The sequence below is a fragment of the Thamnophis elegans genome, chromosome 8 (genome assembly GCF_009769535.1).
Source record: "Thamnophis elegans isolate rThaEle1 chromosome 8, rThaEle1.pri, whole genome shotgun sequence".
Lineage (NCBI taxonomy): Eukaryota > Metazoa > Chordata > Lepidosauria > Squamata > Colubridae > Thamnophis > Thamnophis elegans.
The window spans coordinates 66,621,911-66,639,892 of record NC_045548.1 but is presented as its reverse complement, the minus strand read 5'-3'; the positions used below and the strand labels follow the sequence as shown (position 1 = coordinate 66,639,892).

The 17,982-nt window shown below is 46.9% G+C and overlaps 1 protein-coding gene across 5 annotated transcripts; it reads left to right on the top strand.

The window, feature by feature from the left end:
- Window positions 1-462: 462 nt before the first annotated feature.
- ZHX1 (zinc fingers and homeoboxes 1) lies at window positions 463-17,405 on the top strand. 5 transcript variants are annotated; one of them, XM_032223104.1, is made up of 3 exons: window positions 464-1,058; window positions 9,655-9,812; window positions 13,838-17,405. In XM_032223104.1, the coding sequence occupies exon 3, from the start codon at window positions 14,051-14,053 to the stop codon at window positions 16,646-16,648; it is 2,598 nt and encodes an 865-aa protein (XP_032078995.1). In that variant the 5' UTR covers window positions 464-1,058; window positions 9,655-9,812; window positions 13,838-14,050; the 3' UTR covers window positions 16,649-17,405. The 5 variants fall into 5 exon arrangements, 4 of the variants coding, with proteins under 4 accessions (XP_032078995.1, XP_032078997.1, XP_032078996.1 ...); XM_032223105.1 differs by lacking the exon at window positions 464-1,058 and adding an exon at window positions 5,605-5,644 and having other exon boundaries at window positions 9,655-9,806; XM_032223103.1 differs by lacking the exon at window positions 464-1,058 and adding an exon at window positions 5,605-5,644.
- The last annotated feature ends 577 nt before the right edge of the window (window positions 17,406-17,982 follow it).

Below are 17,982 nucleotides of genomic sequence, written 5' to 3'. Positions count from 1 at the left end.
CTCTATTCCCCTTCCCTCCCTTCCGCTTACTTTTCCTCCCCCTTTCTTTTCCTCCCTTCCCTTTCCTTTCTTCCCTTCCCCCCTCTCTTCCCCTTTCCTTTCCTCCCTTCCCCTTCCCTTCCCCTTCCCTCCCCCTTTACTTTCTTCCCTCTATTCCCCTTCTGTCCCTTCCCCTTTCCTTTCCTCCCCCTTCCCTTTTTTCCCTTCCCTCCGGCTTACTTTTCCTCCCCCTTTCTTTTCCTCCCTTCCCTTCCCTTCCCTCTCTTCCCTTCCCTCCCTTCCCCTTCCCTCCATTTCCCTTTCCTTTCTTCCCTTCCCCTTCCCTCCCCCTTTACTTTCTTCCCTCCCCTCCACTTTCTTTTCCTCTCTTCCCTTCCTTCCCCTTTACTTTCTTGCCTTCCCCTTCCTCTTCCCTTTCGTTTCCTCCCTCCCATCCCCTCCCTCCTCCTTCCTTTCCTTTTCAGCCCCGCCGAACGTCGCCGCGGCCAATCAGGCGCTTGCTTTTCTTTTGCTCCAGCTGGCTCCCGGGGAGGCGGCGACCCCTCCTCTCCCCCCGCCTGCTTTCCCACACTCGAGGGACGAGGGCGGGGTAGAAAAGGTGGGGGGGGGGGGGACAGTTACAGACGCTTGCAAGAAGGGGCCGGCCCCGCCCCTCCTTCGCGTCGACCACATAGCGGGATGCCCAGATCCCCCCCCCACCCCCGCCGCCGCCGCCGATTGTAGCGCTCGATCCCTCCCCCCTTCCCTCCCTCCCTCCCTCGTTTAATAAAACCGGTGCATTTCACAGCTCCGGAGGACGCGCGTTACTTTCCAAGGGGGGATTTTTGCAAGCTGGGTGGGGAAAAAGTGACTCGGGAAGAGGGAAGTTTGTTTGCTTTTTTTCCCCCCTTCTCCCCTCCCCCCCAAAAAAGCTGGATTCCAGTTCAAAGTTCACAAAGCATCCCTCCCCCCTCCCCTCCCAAAAAGTGCAGTAGATTTTTTTTTTAATGCAAGATGGCGGACTTTCCCTGAACGGCCACAATCCGAGGACTCCACCGCAGCCTGCAAACATTGGCGAGGTACGGCTCTTTTTTTTTTTTTAGTTTTTTTTTTGCAGCGGATCTTTGGCGCTGGGCGTCTCAACCGAGTCCGGTGGTCCGAAAAAGGTTCTCTGCCCCCTTCCTACATACACACCCGCCGGGGGCCACTGGGGGCTGAAGAACGGGCAAGGCAAAAAAAAAAAAGACCCTCGCCCGCCTTTCCTTCCATACAAACAACCGGAGATCTCGAAGCCGAGAGAGAGACAGAGAGAGAGAGTCCTGGCGAGCAGGTTCGCTTCTGCCGGGGAGATCCCCTAGGATCCGGAATCGCTTTGGGGAGGGAGCAGGGCGAGAAGAGCCAAGGGCGGCACCCCCGCCCCCCATCCCATCCCCCAGATTTTCTGCCATGGACCCCTTCCTTGGGGAGCGAACTGGGTGGGAACCCGAGTAAGGAAAAGAGGAGGAGGGAACACCCCCCCCAAAAAATTTAGAGATTTTAATAGCCAAAAATAAATAAAAAACAGATAGATCCCAGGAAGTATTTCCAAAAAGTTGGCCTCCTTTGGCAAGAAAAACCTTTGGAAGTGCCCCCCCCCCCAAAAAAATAAGCCTTTCGCCTCTATTGTCGGAGCATGTTGTGTTCTGGGTGTTGTGATGAATCAAAGGTTGTGGGGGGAAACGGGAAGGACGAGGGAGGGTGGTGGTGGGGCCAGACCCGGGCCTGTTCCGGGAAGGAAGCGAGAGCTAACTAAGCCTGGGTGGAAATGTTCCCACCACCACTTGGGACTTGTCTGTGTGTGTGTATGTGTGTGTATGTGTGATAAATAGAAAAGAGATCATTGTGCTATGCGCGGATGCGTTGCACGACGGGCTGTTGGGTTGGCCAACGCCAACAGTGCGTCTACACCAGTAAAACAAAATGTGTAGAAGCTGCTGCAGCTTAGGGTGCCCTCTGCAAAATCCACGGGCTGTCAAGGAGAGGTAGGGTTGAGGTGGGTGAGTTTGAAACTCTCCCTCCCCGAGGCTGGAGGGGAGGGGAACAGGCTGCAATAAATTGAATAGTTTCCGTGAAGGGTTTTACTGCGATCCGTTCACTGTACACAGGTAGTCCTCAACGTACGGCCGGCCGCAATGGAGCGCAAAGTTCCTACTAAGTGAGACATTTTTAATGTCATAGTTGTTAAAAGAATCACTGCAGTGGATAACTTAATAATTTGTAGTTACTTTATTTTGTAATTAGTTTACTTTACTTTATTGTCATTGCACCTTGTACAACGAAATTAAATGCGATCTTCAGTGTACAATGACAGTTCAGGTTGTGGTTGTTAAGGAATCGTGTGCAGTCATTAAACACAACACAGGTGGTGGCTGGTTTCCTCATTGACTTGACTCATTGGAAGCTGGCAGTGAAGATCACAAGTGGTGATGATGTGACTGTGGGAAGCTGTAACTATTGTAACTGTGTGCCTGTTGCTAAGTGCCCCAATCATGATCCTGTGACTGTGGGGACACTGCGACAGCCACAACTTCCAAGGACCGGCCATAAGTCTTCTTGTTGAGCACTGTTGTAACTTCAAATGGTTGCTGAACAAGAAGTCACTAAGTGAGGACTACCTGTATAGTCAAAAGCCCTTCCCTGTCTTTCATGGTTGACAAAGCATAATAATACCTCTGATCACAACAATTTAATAATAATAATAATAATACGTTACGACGTCCCAGGCCCCTGGGTGAGCCCTGACTAGTAACCAATGCCAAATCCGGCGAAACAACTGGCCGCTGTGATACAATTGTATAATAATAATAGCAGTAGTAGTAATAATAATATCCTCCGACGTTACCTTAACAGTTCCTAGGTCCTTGGTTAAGACTCGAGCTGTTGAGTTACCAACTAGCCCCAAAGGCTGTGAATCTCACCAAAGATTAACCACATAATAATAACAACAACAACAACAACAACAACTAACTTACTAATAACTTAGTAATTTGGTTGTGAAGTGAATCTAGTTTTCCCGTGGACTTTGCTTGCCAGAAGTTTTCAAAAGCAGATCACCTGACCTTGGGAAACTGCAACCGTCCTAATTATGAATCAGTTGCTAAGCATCTGCACTTTAATCGTCTGACTGTGGGGATGCTGCTATGGTTGTAAGTGTGAAAAATGGCCATAAGTCACTTTTTAAAGTGCTGTCGTAACTTTGAACGGTCACTAAATGATCTGTTTATTGTAGGGTTTTTCTTATTACTTCTGGCGTACCAAGATCTCCACGCTTATGGTGCTTAGTCAGGACTTTGAGGTGGGCTTCCCACCTCCAACTCTGTAATCTTGGGGTTCCAGATAGAATCCCTCCCTTTTGGGCATCCACCTGTCTCTGGACTCCAGGTGACTCATTTGTCAAAAAGATTCATTAAATTTTTTTTAAAAAGAGTATATGGGAATATCCTTTAGCATGGAATAAGGTCTTCTGCCTTATACAGGGGATTGGACTAGAAGACTTCCAAGGTCCCTTCCAGCCGTATAATTCTATGTTCATTAATATTTTCAAGGCTACGTGGGCCATGTTGATGTTTAGAACAATAATCCTGGAAGAAGTCAAGAGTTTTCTTGAGGTGCCCCCACCCACCTAAGGGGGGGAAACATAAGCTGGGATGCTACTTGATTATCTGGGCCATCGAGAGCAACTTCTTGTCTCTTAGAAGGGAAGTGTTTTATAATAAGCCACTATTCATTCCCATGGCAACCATGGAGACTGTAGGATTAAAGTATAGTTGGGCTATGGGGAATTTTAAATTTTAGGTTGCTGGAGAGCACAAGAGGATGGAGTGTCCACATTTCACTCTCTGTCCAGTCAGTATTCATTCTGTTGCCTCTTGCAGGAAGATACTTGTGAGGTCCAGCAGCCAGTATGTGTAGAACAAGGGTGGGGAACGATGGCCTTTTTATGACTTGTGGACTTCAACTCCCAGAATTCCTGATCTATTCGCTCAGGAATTCTGGGAGTTGAAGTCCACAAGTCATAAAAGGGTCATCGTTCCCCACCCCTCAGGCTATTTAGCAGTGACAAAGTCACATTGCCAAGGATGCATCACAAGGAGGTTAGTCTATATGGCACTATGGCTGTGGGAATGTCCCGCAAACTAGTTTAGTTTAGTTTAGTTGCACATCGTACAACCAAATTAAATGCCATCTTCAGTGTACATTAGAACTATAAAAACAAAAACAAACACACATCCTTCACATGCTATATAATTGAAATTGAAAACCCGATATTGCATTAATATTGCACTATACTGTAGAATTCAGTATAGTTACTGCCCTGGGATAGAACCTGTTTTTCAGCCTATTTGTCCTTGTTTTTATTGTCCTGTACCGTCTGCCAGATGGTAATAGTTCAAAAAAAGGGTGCCCAGGATGAGATAAATCTTTAAGAATGTTTTGAACTTTCTTAAGGCAGCTGGAGCTAGAAAGCTCTTCCAAAGTGGGGAGAGGGCAACCAATGATCCTCTGGGCAATGACGTTATCCCTATATATGAAGGGATGCCCCCTCAGAAGTTTCCTTAGATTCCTGCAAGAACTACATCATCTTGAGGGGACTGTTCTCTAATGATCTACATACCTGGGCAGAGGCTTAATCACTCTACTAATTGCTCATACATAATTTAATTTTATTCATCGTTTTAATTCACCATTCATATTGCATCAGTTTTTAAAATAATTCACAGTTCTGGTGTTTTATACAGGTAGCCCTTGGCTTACGATCAAAATTGAGCCCAGCATTTACGTCGCTATGACAGTCATTAAGTGAATTTTGCCCCGTTGTTGACTTTTCCTGCCACAGTTGTTACGTGAATATCCACAGTTGAAATTAATAATTAATTTACTAATTAATTTAAATTAATTTACTAATATCAAATTAGTAAAGCAGTTGTTAAATGAATCTGACTTCCCTGTTGACTTGCTTGTCAGATGATCCTGTGACAGGGCAATCGTCATGAATACAAGTCAGTTGCCAAGTGTTTAAACTTTGGTCACGTCCCCATGGGGCTGCTACAGTGGGTGTAAGTGTAAAAAATGTTATAAGTCACTTTTTCAGTGCTGTTGTAACTTCAAATATTCGCTAAACGAACTGTTGTGAGTTGAGGACTGCCTGTGTTTCAATACGTATTTTATATGTTGTTTTTGTGAATTTTATGCCTTATGCATTGATTCTATTATGCCATATAGAATACATAAATAAAAATCTTCTTGTCACTCTGTCTTGGGGGGTGACAGAAATCTTTCCCATAAATTAGAGGGAAATGATTCTTCATTCCTACACTACCCAGTTGTGTTTCCTGGTCTTAACGTAGCCTGGTTGTGCTATTTATCAGAAGTGTGTGCCATTTTGTTTTTCAGACCAAGCGATGATCACTGTGGGATAAATGATGCTCATGCTTTCATCCCAAGGACTGATGGATAGAAACAGCTGGAATCTTGGAATAGCAATAGCACTTAGACTTGTATACCGCTTCACAGTGCTTTACAGCCCTCTCTAAGCGGTTTACAGAGTCAGCATCTTGCCCCCAACAATCTGGGTCCTCATTTTACTGACCGAGGAAGGATGGAAGACTGAGTCAACCTTGAGCCGGTGAGATTTGAACTGCCGAACTGCAACTAGCAGTCGGCAAAAGTAGCCTGCAATCTAACCACAGTCTAACCACTGGGCCACTTTGGAAGAGCCTTAAATCAAGCATATGCAAACAGAAAGTTCTAGAACTCTGGAAAAATACCTGAACTCATAATAGGTACTCTTGGGCTACAACTAGCTTTATTTGAGGCAGGGTTTATAGGGAGTCCTTGACTTACGACTAGTCACTTAACAAGCATTTAAAGTTACAAGGGACCCTTAAAAGTTACTTTGGTGTTATGAAAGCTTCACATACCTCTCTGCAGTCATGTAACTGCATTTTGGCACTTGGCAACTGGCTCAAATTTAAAGACATTTGCAGCATCTCCGTGGCCATGATTTGTGGTGTTTTTTTGCCAGCTTACAGTGTTTGCTTCTGGTTTGTGGCAAAAAAAAAAATGCCCATTGGGGAAATTTGCTTTAACAATTGTGATATTTGTTTAACAACCACAGTGCTTGTTTAATGACCAAAATGCTGAAAAATTGGGTCTGATCACCCAAAGCCTCGACTTACAACCAGGCTTAATTACGGTCGTAAGTTGAGCGCTGTGTTGGATAAAGTCAACTTACGACCAGGCTTAATTACGTTGAGTGCTGTGTTGGATAAAGTCAACTTACCTCTAGGCTTAATTACAGTCGTAAATTGAGTGCTGTGTTGGATAAAGTCAACGAAAATCATTTTCACCCCACAGTCTTTCCTCTCATCATCTCCCCTCGCTCTCCATTGTTATCTTCAAAAACTCAGGTCAAAAAAGAGGCCACTATTGGCTCTGCAATGAGAAAGGCACTTATCATTTTTAAGAAAGACCACGTAGCAGAGGAGTGTCAAACTCGAGGCCCGTGAGCTGGATCCGGCCCACAGGCTGCTTGAATCTGGCCTGTGGGGCCAGCCTGGAAATAGCAAAGGACTAGCCCGCTGTGCCTCTGGCAGCCAAAATGGGGCAGGGAAGGGCACAGGTGACTCCCTGCGCCCTGTTTTGGCCAGCAAAGTGCTGTAGGAGGTCATTCAGACCTAACCCCCCCATTCCCTGTGGCCGGCCCATGGAGGAGCACTACAATGTCTTCGACCCTCAAAGAAATCCAGTTTGACACTCCTGATTCCTAGCATGGTTTTCCTGAGTGTGTCGGTAATGTTCACTCAAGGCCATGATGAATTCTGCACTTTACTCCAATGTTGAACTTAGATGGCATTGGTCCCATGCGTGTTTTATGTGCCTCAGCATAAAATAACATCATCAGAGAAGCTGTTGGTGCAAGTGGGCACTTTACACGCTTCATGAATGTGTGCCTGTAGTAACCTCGCCTCACAGAACCCTTTTGTTACCTCAGCGGCAATAGCCCAGCAGGACAGGAAAACAATACCACATGGACGAATTTGAATAGTCTGGCCTAAGTCTGACCCTTCTACTACCCGGTTTCCCTGAAAATAAGACCTCCCTGGATAATAAGCCCAATTGGGCTTTTGAGCGCATGCGCTAAAATAAGCCCTCCCCCAAAATATTGCAACACAGCAGCAGCCATGAGGTGACCACGCTCACCGCCTCCTGTACCTCAAAAATAATAAGACCTTGAAAATAAGGCCAAGAGCTTATTTCAGGGGTCAAAAGAAAATAAGACCCTGTCTTATTTTCGGGGAAACACGGTACCTGAGATGCACTAAGTAATTTACAGGTAGTTTTCAACAATGTTTCATTTAGTGACCGTTCCAAGTTACAACAGCACTGAAACAACTTGTGACCGTTTTTCACACTTGTTGCAGCCTTTCCCCATGGTCAGAATTCAGATGCTTGGCAAATGACTCATATTTATGATGGTTGCCTTGCCCTGGGGTCATGTCGGGCCATCTTAACAGCCTTATGGGCCCCAGGCAAAGCAGCGTACCAGGGCCCCTTTGGCAACTACTGACAGGAATAAAAACGTAAATGGTCGATAAAATTAAACATATATTTATTGTATTGGCACTTCCAACAAAATGGGTGTTGAAAAACACAAGAATACTCCGTAAGCCATATAGTGGCTGTATTTATATGATACAAGGTGCATTGAAGGGTTAACATGCACAGATTAGTATGGGGCCGCTATACTCGTGGGGGCCATGGGCAAGGGCCCATCAGGCCCATGCGTTAAGACAGCCCTGGGGTCATGTGATTGCCTCTTGCGACTTTCCGACAAGCAAAGTCAACGGGGGAAGCCAGATAACAACCTTGTGGCTAACTTAACGACCACAAGGATTCACTTAACAAATGTTGCAAGAAAGGGGGGCAAAACTCACCCAACTAATGTCTCTCTGAACAACCTAAATTTTGGGCTCAATTGTGGTCATAAGTCGAGAAACTATCTGTATTGTAGATATTATTAACGTTTTAAGAGTTGTATCCTTAATATGTGATTGGGTAACTCATTTTTCACTCCCGCATTTACATGAAGGTATAGTAGAGATAAGACCTGTTTTAAACCCATTTGGAAATGGAACTTGTGGAGCTCCTGGGGAAGGAAAGGGGTTTATGAAGATCAGGAACAACTCCTCTCATTGATAGTAAGAAGAATAGAATAACAGAGTTGGAAGGGACATTTGAGGTCTTCTAGGAAACCCTACACCACTTCAGACAAATGGTTATCCAACATCTTCTTAAAAACTTCCAGTGTTGGAACATTCACAACTTCTGGAGGCAAGTTGTTCCACCAATGGCTATTAGACAGATTTTAAAAAGTCAGCCTCTCATTTTCTTCAGTTAAATGTCTGCCTTTTCTGCATGATTATCAGCTTAGAACAGTGATGGCGAACCTCAGGTGCCAAAAGCGTGCAAGTGTGTGTTATCACACATGCGTGTGTACCAGGGGTGGGTTCCTGTCAGTTCTAACCTCTTCTATAGAAGAGGTTCCACAAATCTACAGTGCCGTTTAGAACCGGTTCCAGCTCCCTCCCCTCGCCCGTCCGCACATCATCAAGATGAAGAGCGAGAGGAGGAATTCTGGGAGTTGAAGTCCACACGTCTTAAAGCTGTCACGTTTGAACACCCCTGGGTTTTTTCCCTAAAGGGTTAGGGGTGCAAGGGTCTTGTAACTTGACAGCTTTAAGACTTGCACACTTCAATGCCAGAGTTTCTGAGCCAATATTTTGGTTGCTAAGCAAGAGCGTGGTTAAGTGAGTTTCACCACATTTTACAAGTTGGCCACACCCACCCAGTCACATGGCTGGCAAGCCACTCCCATCCAGTCACATGGCCAGCAAGCCACTCCCACAAAGCAGGCCACACCTACAAAAGAGGTTCTAAAAAATTTGAAACCCACCACTGGTGTGTACCCACCCCCATAAATGCCCCCTCGCATTGTGCCCACCCTACGCATACACGCATGGCTGTATTGGAGCCTGGGGAGGGCGAAAACAGCCACCCTCCTGCCCCGCTCCCGGCCCTCCAGAGGCAGGAAACAGCACGTTTCCCAACTTCCGGTGGGCCCGTTTTTCACCTTTTCCAAGCTCCAGAGGCTTTCTTGGAGCCTGGGGAGGGTGAATACAGCCTCCCCACACCCTTCTGAAAGGCCAAAAATCACCTGGGGCGCACTGATGTTAACAGATGTGGCTCCGTGTGCCACATGTGACATCCATGCCATAGGTTGACCATCACTGGCTTAGAACTATAATTAACCTATCCATCTATGTTCAGAAATGAATTCTTGGAGGGAAAACAGTGTTAGGTCTGAGTGGTCCTTGGTGCCCTCTGAGCTTGGTTGTTTTCTTGCAGACATTTCATTACCCAACTAGGTAACACCATCAGTTCTAGTGTTAGGTCTAGGCTTCAGAAAAAGGAAAAGAGTCTTATGGCCCTTTAAAGACCAACAAATACAATGCGATACACCTAATCCTCATTTAGTGACCAAAATGGGACTGGCCACTGAGTAGTTATGCAGTCTCTTAAGTGAAACCACAACTGTGCTTATCATCTTACTCTCACCTTTCGTTTGCTTTACAGACCTGCAAAGATCCTAATATGAGGATGGGTCACTGAATTACTTTTTCATCACTATTGCAAGTCGCTAAATGAGGAGTCGCTAAACAAGGACCACTGTATAAGTTTTCGTTGACTTTGACCACTTCTTCAGGGGCAAATGCTACAGAATTCAAGTAAATGTGTGTAGGATCCAACCTAATAGCCACAAATCCTGTTCGTTGCCTTAGAAAAACGCCCCATTATGGGGCATTATGATTAGTAAGACTTCTGTTAAGTAAATCTATTTACTTAACAGAAGTCTTATGAGGTTTTTACACCATAAACACTCCTCCACCTTACTCCACCACCTGATTTCCTTCCTTAGGCTTGCTTTAAATCTCCTGATTTCACAGCTTCCTCTTTCATTTATTCATTTTTTCTTCAGAAGAAATGCAAAATATTGAGTGGAGTCCTTGACTTACTCACTTCATTTAGTGAATGTTTGAAGTTACAATGACACTGGAAAAAAGTGACTTAAGACCATTTCCCACACCATTGTACCTTGACGGCATCCCTGGTCATAGTCACGTGATCAGAATTCAGATGCTGGGCAACTGACTCGTATTTATGACAGTTGCTGTGTCCCGGGGTCACGTGATTCCCCTTTTGAAATCTTCTGAGGTAAAATGCAGAATCCTTTCCTTATTTTCTTTATTCCCTAACCGGATCCGGAAGAATGGAGTGAAAAAATTGGCTTCCAATGCATGGAATACATATGCCTTATGTATGCAGAGTTGTATCTCCATACATAAGGCTACTCAGCATTTATCTTAGGGGCAGCAGAAGCTCAGAGATAATTATTTACAACTTTCAGGGCTAAACCCATCCTAAACAATGATAGGGCAGGTTCTTTTCTCTCACAGACTGGACGTAAGACAGGCTAATGATATAATCTCAATCCTGTTAAAGGAAACTACCGCTTCAAAGAATTACAAGCCAGTATTACCTGAATACTGAATAGGGATGTGGTGGCTCAGTGGCTAAAACGCTGAGCTTGTCGATAAGAAAGGTCGGCAGTTTGGCAGTTTGAAACCCTAGTGCCGCATAATGGAGTGAGCTCCCGTTACTTGTCTCAGCTTCTGCCAACCTAGCAGTTCGAAAGCATGTAAAAATGAAGGTAGAAAAATAGGGACCACCTTTGGTGGGAAGGTAACAGCGTTCCGTGCTCCTTCGACATTTAGTCATGCCAGCCACATGACCATGGAACTGTCTTCGGACAGCGCTGGCTCTTCAGCTTTGAAATGGAGATGAGCACCGCCCCTTAGAGTCGGGCAAAAACATCTATCAAAGGGGAAGTATTGTATTTTGGAATCTGTAGGACAGGAGTCCCCAACCTATGAGCCACGGCCTACTACTTGGCCACCAGGCTGTGTGAGTAACTGGCTGGTGTGTGTACATGTGCGGGCTTGGCCCCACTCGTGCGAGGGGGGAAGAGGGGCCAGTTTTGTGGGAGGGAGATTGCACATGTGCGCATGCATGCACACGGACAAATACAAGTCCCATTTGTGCAGGCGCCTGTGGTCCCACTCACACAAGCATTGTCATGAGTGCTCAGAGCCTCACTCGGGTGAGCAACAGGTGTTCACGCTATGCATGTGTGTGCCCCTCCCACAAAACCATCTCTTTCTCCCCTCCCTCCACTCCAGGGCTCCAACCCAGAAATGTTGGGGAACTCTGCTGGAGGAGACATACCTTCTTCTGCATTGTGGCTTTGAGTGAATGACACAGTGATCTTCCAGACATGCAGTTTGTCCGGCTAGCATGGGGGTGTCAAACTCAATTTCATTGAGAGACACATCAGGGTTGGGTTGGACCTCGGAGACTGGGGCGGGCGTGGCCAGCTTGATGTCACTCGTGTCGAAGGCACCTGTGCTGGCCCGACTAATCTTCCAGCAAAAACAGGCTCCCGAGTTCTGTTTTCGGCTGGGACGGCCCTCTGCCAGGGAAAACACAGCTCAGGAGGGCCCTCACGAGCTCAGTTTTCAAACTGGCAGAGACACCGTGGGCCGTTCCTTTGCTGTTTCTAGGGTGGCCCCATGGTGCCAGATCTAAACACCCTGTGGGCCAGCTCTGGCCCGCAAGCCTTGAGTTTGACACCCCTGAGCTAGCAGAATCCCACCTGGCCCAGTGACAGCACTTTGCTGAGTCTCCTGGCAGAAAGACATCTATTTCTTACCATGGATACAGGCAGTTCTCAATTTACGTCTATTCAATGATTGTTCAAGTTACGATGGTGCTAAAAAAAAGTGACTTAAGATAGTTTTTCACACTTCACAACTCTTACAGCGTCCCTGCAGTCACATGAACCATATCCAGCCAGCCATCTGCACATATTAATGACCGTTGCAGTTTCCTGGGCTCAGCCTTCTCAGGGGGCTTCCAACAAGCAATGGGGGAAGGTGGCTTCTCTTAAACAGCCGTGTGATTAGCTTAGCAACCATTGCACAGTGGGTAAAATGAGGCATGACTGAATGGCTACATCTCACTTAGAGGCTGAAGTTCTGTTCCTAATCAAAGTCATAGGTTGAGGACTATTTGTCACCTGATCTCTTTTGAAAATTAGAAGGGATTGAGTGCAAGACTTTGGGGTTTCTGCATGTGTGCATGCATGCTATGAACCTGTGACAGACTCTCAACCTTAGAACCTTAATAGAAGCAAGGATTCTTATTCTATTCTATCCTATCCCATCCCATCCCTTAATAGAAGCAAGGTTTCAGTCTTAGGATTACATTATTTACGCTAGTTAAAATTCAGGCTTCCTGAAAGATGCGCACCATTAAGTTCTTTGCAGGAACTTGTTGCATGCCAGATGATAATCCTCCCTAGGAGTTCCCAGAGTAAGTGTTTTATGGTGCAAGACCTCTGTTTGGCAAGATTTCTGTCCATACATGAGGAACAATAAAGGAAACGGCTCAGAACAGCTGTTCCAGCTTGGTGGACTGGCGGGGAGGGGGAAGAGGCAGGACTCACGCCCAAGGGTGGGATTGAAAATTTTTAGCAACCAGATCTCTGCCAGGTTGGTGGGTAGGTGTCGCCATGGTGGGTGTGGCCTACTCAGCCTGCTGCACCATGGGGGGGGGGGATTTGCAGGTTCACCCACAAATGCGTGAACGACAAAAGCGCGCCTGACTAAACCGCGGTGACAAAACCGCGAGTTCTAAAGTGCGCCAACGAATGAGCGCTGAAGCGCGCCGACAACAGTGCGCCGACAGAAGCGCGCTGTAACCCTAACTCTAAACCTAAACCTAACCCTCACCTTAACTTAAATCGCGCTTCTGTCTGCACGCTGTTGTCAGCGCACTATTGTTGGCACGTTGATGACATCGCGGTTTTAGCGCCGCGGTTTTGTCGGCGCGCTTTTGTTGTTCGCGCATTTGTCGGGTCACGGCATTTGCATCCTCACCGGGGTTCAGAGGTTTTTCTTGAGCCTCCGGGAGGGCGAAAATGGCCTCCCCTGGGCTCTGGAGGCTGGAAACAAGCACGTTTCTGGAGTTCCCGGAGGCCCGTTTTTTGTCCTCCCCAGGTTCTGGAGGCATTCCTTGAGCCTCTGGGAGGGCAGAAACAGCCTCCTTCGGGCTCTGGAGGCTGGAAATGAGCCTGTTTCCGGACTTCCGGGAGGCCTATTTTTCACCTTCCAGAACCTCCACTCGGGCCCTGCACTTACCTGATATCCAAAATGGGCTGCGTGGAGCCTCCCGGGATGGATGCAGCAGGGTGGGTGGGGCCAGCCGGTTCTTGCAAGTACCGGTTCGGTGAACCAGATGTAAAATTAGCATCCGGTTTGCCCGAACCGGTCCGAACTAGTTGAATCCCACCCATACTCACGCCTCTCATGCACACGGCTCCATTGGCACAAGCGGGTGCACATGCCCTCCACTCACACCACTGAAGTTGTGCCCGTGCACTCACACCACTCACACAAATGGTGCATTCTGTGTGTGTACGTTTGCCTGCTGCTTGCCTGCTGGTTCCGAATCAGCCGTGGCCTGGGGGTTGAGGATCCCTAGCTTAAAAGGAGCTCAATATGTCTTTCTTGGTTTTCAGAATCTGAATGAGATTGATTCAAATGCATCCTCATATAATGTCCTCATATAATGAAAACAAGTCTTTTTTAAAAAAAGAAATCTCATTTTTCCCCCTTTCCCTTTTCTTTTTTAAATCCAGGGTGCACGGAGAGTTGTTAAGAAGTTGCTGCTCGTTGCCTCTTCCTTCGGACGGCAAATTGTTGTCTTACTGAATTGCACTATGACGATGCTGCTAAGGGCCGAAATTGGGAGAAGCCGCCCTGCAGGGCTGTAGTGCCCAAAGCCTCTGGAAAGCTTGAAGGATTGAAACTTGAATTGGGTTTGGCTCGTTGCCTTTTCGTCAGAGAGGGAAATGGCGAGCAAACGAAAATCCACCGTGCCTTGCATGGTCCCGGCGAGAGAGCCGGAGATGGATCTAGAAGCCATATCGGATGTTGAGGAGGTCGTGCCGGCGATGAAGTCTGCGGGAAGCGTGTCAAGCGATGACAACTCTGGAGAATGTGCTGATTCAGACAGCCAGCCAAATAAAAAAGTTGAAGGCGGCTACGAATGCAAATACTGTACCTTCCAGACTCCCGATTTAAACATGTTTACTTTCCACGTGGATTCTGAGCATCCCAACGTGGTCCTCAGCTCCTCTTACGTCTGCTTCGAATGCAAATTTGTGACCAAACGGTATGATGCTCTTTCGGAACATAATACCAAATACCATCCCGGAGAGGAGAACTTTAAACTGAACATGGTCAAACGTAACAACCAAACCATCTTCGAGCAAACGGTGAACGACCTGACTTTTGACGGGGGTTTTGTCCAAGAGGATAAAATGGGAGAAGAATCGGAAGGCTCGGAAAGCCAGTTGACCGGCATCTCCATCAGCAAAACACCCATTATGAAAATGATGAAGAATAAGAATGAAACGAAGCGGATTGTGGTTTTTCACAACGCCGAGGATGATCCCACGGAAGAAAAAGATGGGGACACCGACGTGGAGTGTGAGGAAATTGTAGAAAAAGGAGCCACTGCAGGTTCAGATACCAACACAGATAATTCCTCAGCTGGGGAAGCGGTCACCACAGTTGTGAACCCCACGGCGGTGATTCAGCCTGCTCAGGTGATCACCACTCTCGCCTCTCCACCGACTTCTAATTTAATTTCTAAAGTCTTGATCCCTATTAATAGCATCCCAGCCTATAACACCGCTTTGGATAACAACCCTCTCCTGCAAAACACTTACAATAAATTTCCATATCCAACTGTGTCAGAAATCGCGCTCCTGGCTACTCAAGCTAAATACACGGAGGAACAAATCAAAATCTGGTTCTCTGCCCAACGCTTGAAACACGGGGTGAGCTGGACCCCGGAAGAAGTAGAGGAGGCAAGAAGGAAACAGTTTAACGGCACCGTGCATACCGTTCCTCAGACAATTACAGTGATTCCAGCCCATATTTCGGCAGCTGGCAATGGTCTGCCTTCCATTTTGCAGACTTGTCAAATCGTCGGCCAACCGGGCCTTGTCCTTACGCAAGTGGCGGGAACTGGCACGCTTCCCGTGACGACCCCCATCACCTTGGCGATGGCAGGCGTCCCAAACCCAGCCCAACTGCAAAAAGCCCAGGGCCAAGCTACACAGCCCGTTCCCGAAAGTAAGCAAGTAGCAGCTGTTCCCGCGCCCCAGCTTACGAAATCGGAGGTGGTGGCGGCTGCAGCCACTACCAACATTGATACAATTCCCTTCCGGGCGAAGAAGACGAAGGAGCAGCTGATGGAATTAAAAGTCAGCTATCTGAAAAGCCACTTTCCTCTCGATTCGGAGATAATCCGTCTGATGGAAACCACAGGGTTGACGAAAGGGGAGATTAAAAAATGGTTCAGCGATACCAGGTACAATCAGAGGAATTCAAAGCACAATTATCACAATAATCAGAACAGTGATTCTTGCACTATCGTTATTGACTCCAGCGATGAAACGAGTGAACCCCCCATGCTGGTTCAGCCACCCCATAAACAGTTTTCGGCGGCCTCCGATTTGAGCGCTCAGACGTTTAAAGACAAGACTGCGGAGCAACTTAAAGTCCTCCAGGACAGTCTCCACAACCACCCGGTCCTTTCTGAGGATGAACTGAACAGGATAAGTTCGGAAACAAAGCTGTCCAAGGAAGAGATCGAGGCTTGGTTTGCAGAACAGAAAAAACCGAGCGGTTCTGCAGAAGAAGGTGAGGAGTTGCCTGAAGGTCATCCCGAGAGTCAGAAAGAAATTGCTGCAGCGGAAACTTCTGGAGGTGAAGGCTCTGGAGTTTTGAGGGCAGGGAAGCAGGCCAAAAAGTCCCCGGAGCAGTTGCATATGCTCAAAATGTCATTCATCCGAACTCAGTGGCCTTCTTCCGAGGAGTATGACAAGTTGGCCCAAGAAACGGCGCTTCCTCGAACGGACATCGTGAGTTGGTTCGGGGACACTCGCTACGCCTGGAAAAATGGCGGCTTGAAATGGTACTACTACTATCAAGGGAACAACGCAAACAGTGCCAATGGTCAAGGCCATTCCAGGCGGAGGGGGAGGGGAAGGTCCAAGGGGAGGGGGAGGGGCCGCACCCGCGGACGGCTGACGTCCAACAAAAGGCTCAAAACTTGGGACCGAACCCCAGTCATCAAGTTTAAAACTGGAAAAGCAATCCTCAAGGATTATTACCTGAAACACAAGTTCCTCAATGAACAGGACCTCGACGAACTGGTGGCGAGATCACACATGGGCTACGAGCAGGTCAGGGAGTGGTTTGGGGAGAAGCAGAGGCGAGCCGATCTTGGCCTTGAGCTGTTTGACGAAGAAGACGAAGAAGAGATGGTGGACGAGCAGGACGACGAAGAGGAGGAGGAGGAGGATGAAGAAACGGACGACAGCGACAACTGGGAGCCACCACGGCACGTTAGGCGTAGGCTGTCAAAATCTGACTGACCTGGACGTCCTTGGCATTGTCAGAACGCAACCTTGCCACGCGGTTGCCCTTGCCAGGCGATGGGCGCTGACCTTCTACGTCTAGCAATTGCCTACTTTTGAGTTTGCTCCACGTTGAAGGCAGCATTGAGAGAGTGACTCTTGTACCCGATGCAAACTTGTGGAGCAGGAATGGAAAAGCAAGTCTGGAACTTAAGATTTCCCAAGTTCTCCAGAAAGTTAGCCGCTGTCCAATATCTGCTGATAAGAGGCACGTTGAAGGGACTATGCGCTCAATTGCCTTGTGTTTGCTTCCAAAAATCCTGTAAAGAAAGAGGTTCGGGTTTGTTTTTTTTAAAAAGAAAATTATAACCTCTTTGGGCTGAAGGAATTGTCACTAAATGAAAAGAAAAGTGCTCGTGGCGTCCCTATTGCTAAGCTGCATGTCAGTTTTCTTCCCTCCAAACATAACAAAGCCCTCACGAGAAACTTGAGGTTCCTGAAAAGTCGTCCCTAAGAAGAGAATCAAGATTGGTTGGCTCTCTTCTCAGCATGCAAGATGATGAATCACAGATTTCAGTTACAGGAAGGCAGATTCTGGTTAGAAGGTTGAAGGGAGATTTTTTTTTAAAAAACAACAATCCGTAGTTAAGAACAGTTTCTCCAGAGAAGTTGATGGGCAAGTTGAGACTAAACCATCATTGGTTGGACATGCATTCATTTGGATTCTTATCCTGAGAAGGTGGCTGGCCACAATGACCCCTTTGGCTCTCTTGAGTCTAGAAAAATAAAATGATTCGGGGAGAAAGGTTACCAAAGGTGGGAAACCATGATAGTTGCTTGTGGTCTTTGAGGTTTTTTTTTAAAGAAAAAGAAGTTAAGAGGAAAGGACTATCTTTGTTACATGCAGAACCTGTGTACTAGGTTTACAGAACTCCTGTTGAATGTGTCCCTCTAGCTGTGTTCAGGGAATTGGGGTCCGAAGTATGTTTTTATATTAAAACTAATCCGTGTATATCATATTTAAATACTAGAATCAATTAATGCAGCCAATACCAAAAAAAACTTGGCTTTGATTGTGTAATTCTTTTTTCCTCCCTTCCGTCTATCCAAGAAGCATTTTCAGGGAAAAAACCCATTTTCCCCTAAAGTTCTGAGGGACAGTTTCTTTAATGAAAGCTTCATGGCTGAGAGGTCACCCAAGGCGCCTTATGGAAAGCGAGACTCATGACTTTTTATTTTTTATTTTTTAGTCTTCAGAATGCCTTTGTCGTCTTCTACTTCCTTGTCTCAAGAATCTTTGGACCTGTGTTTCTCAGCTATGGCAGCTTGAAGCTGTGTGAACTTCAACTCTC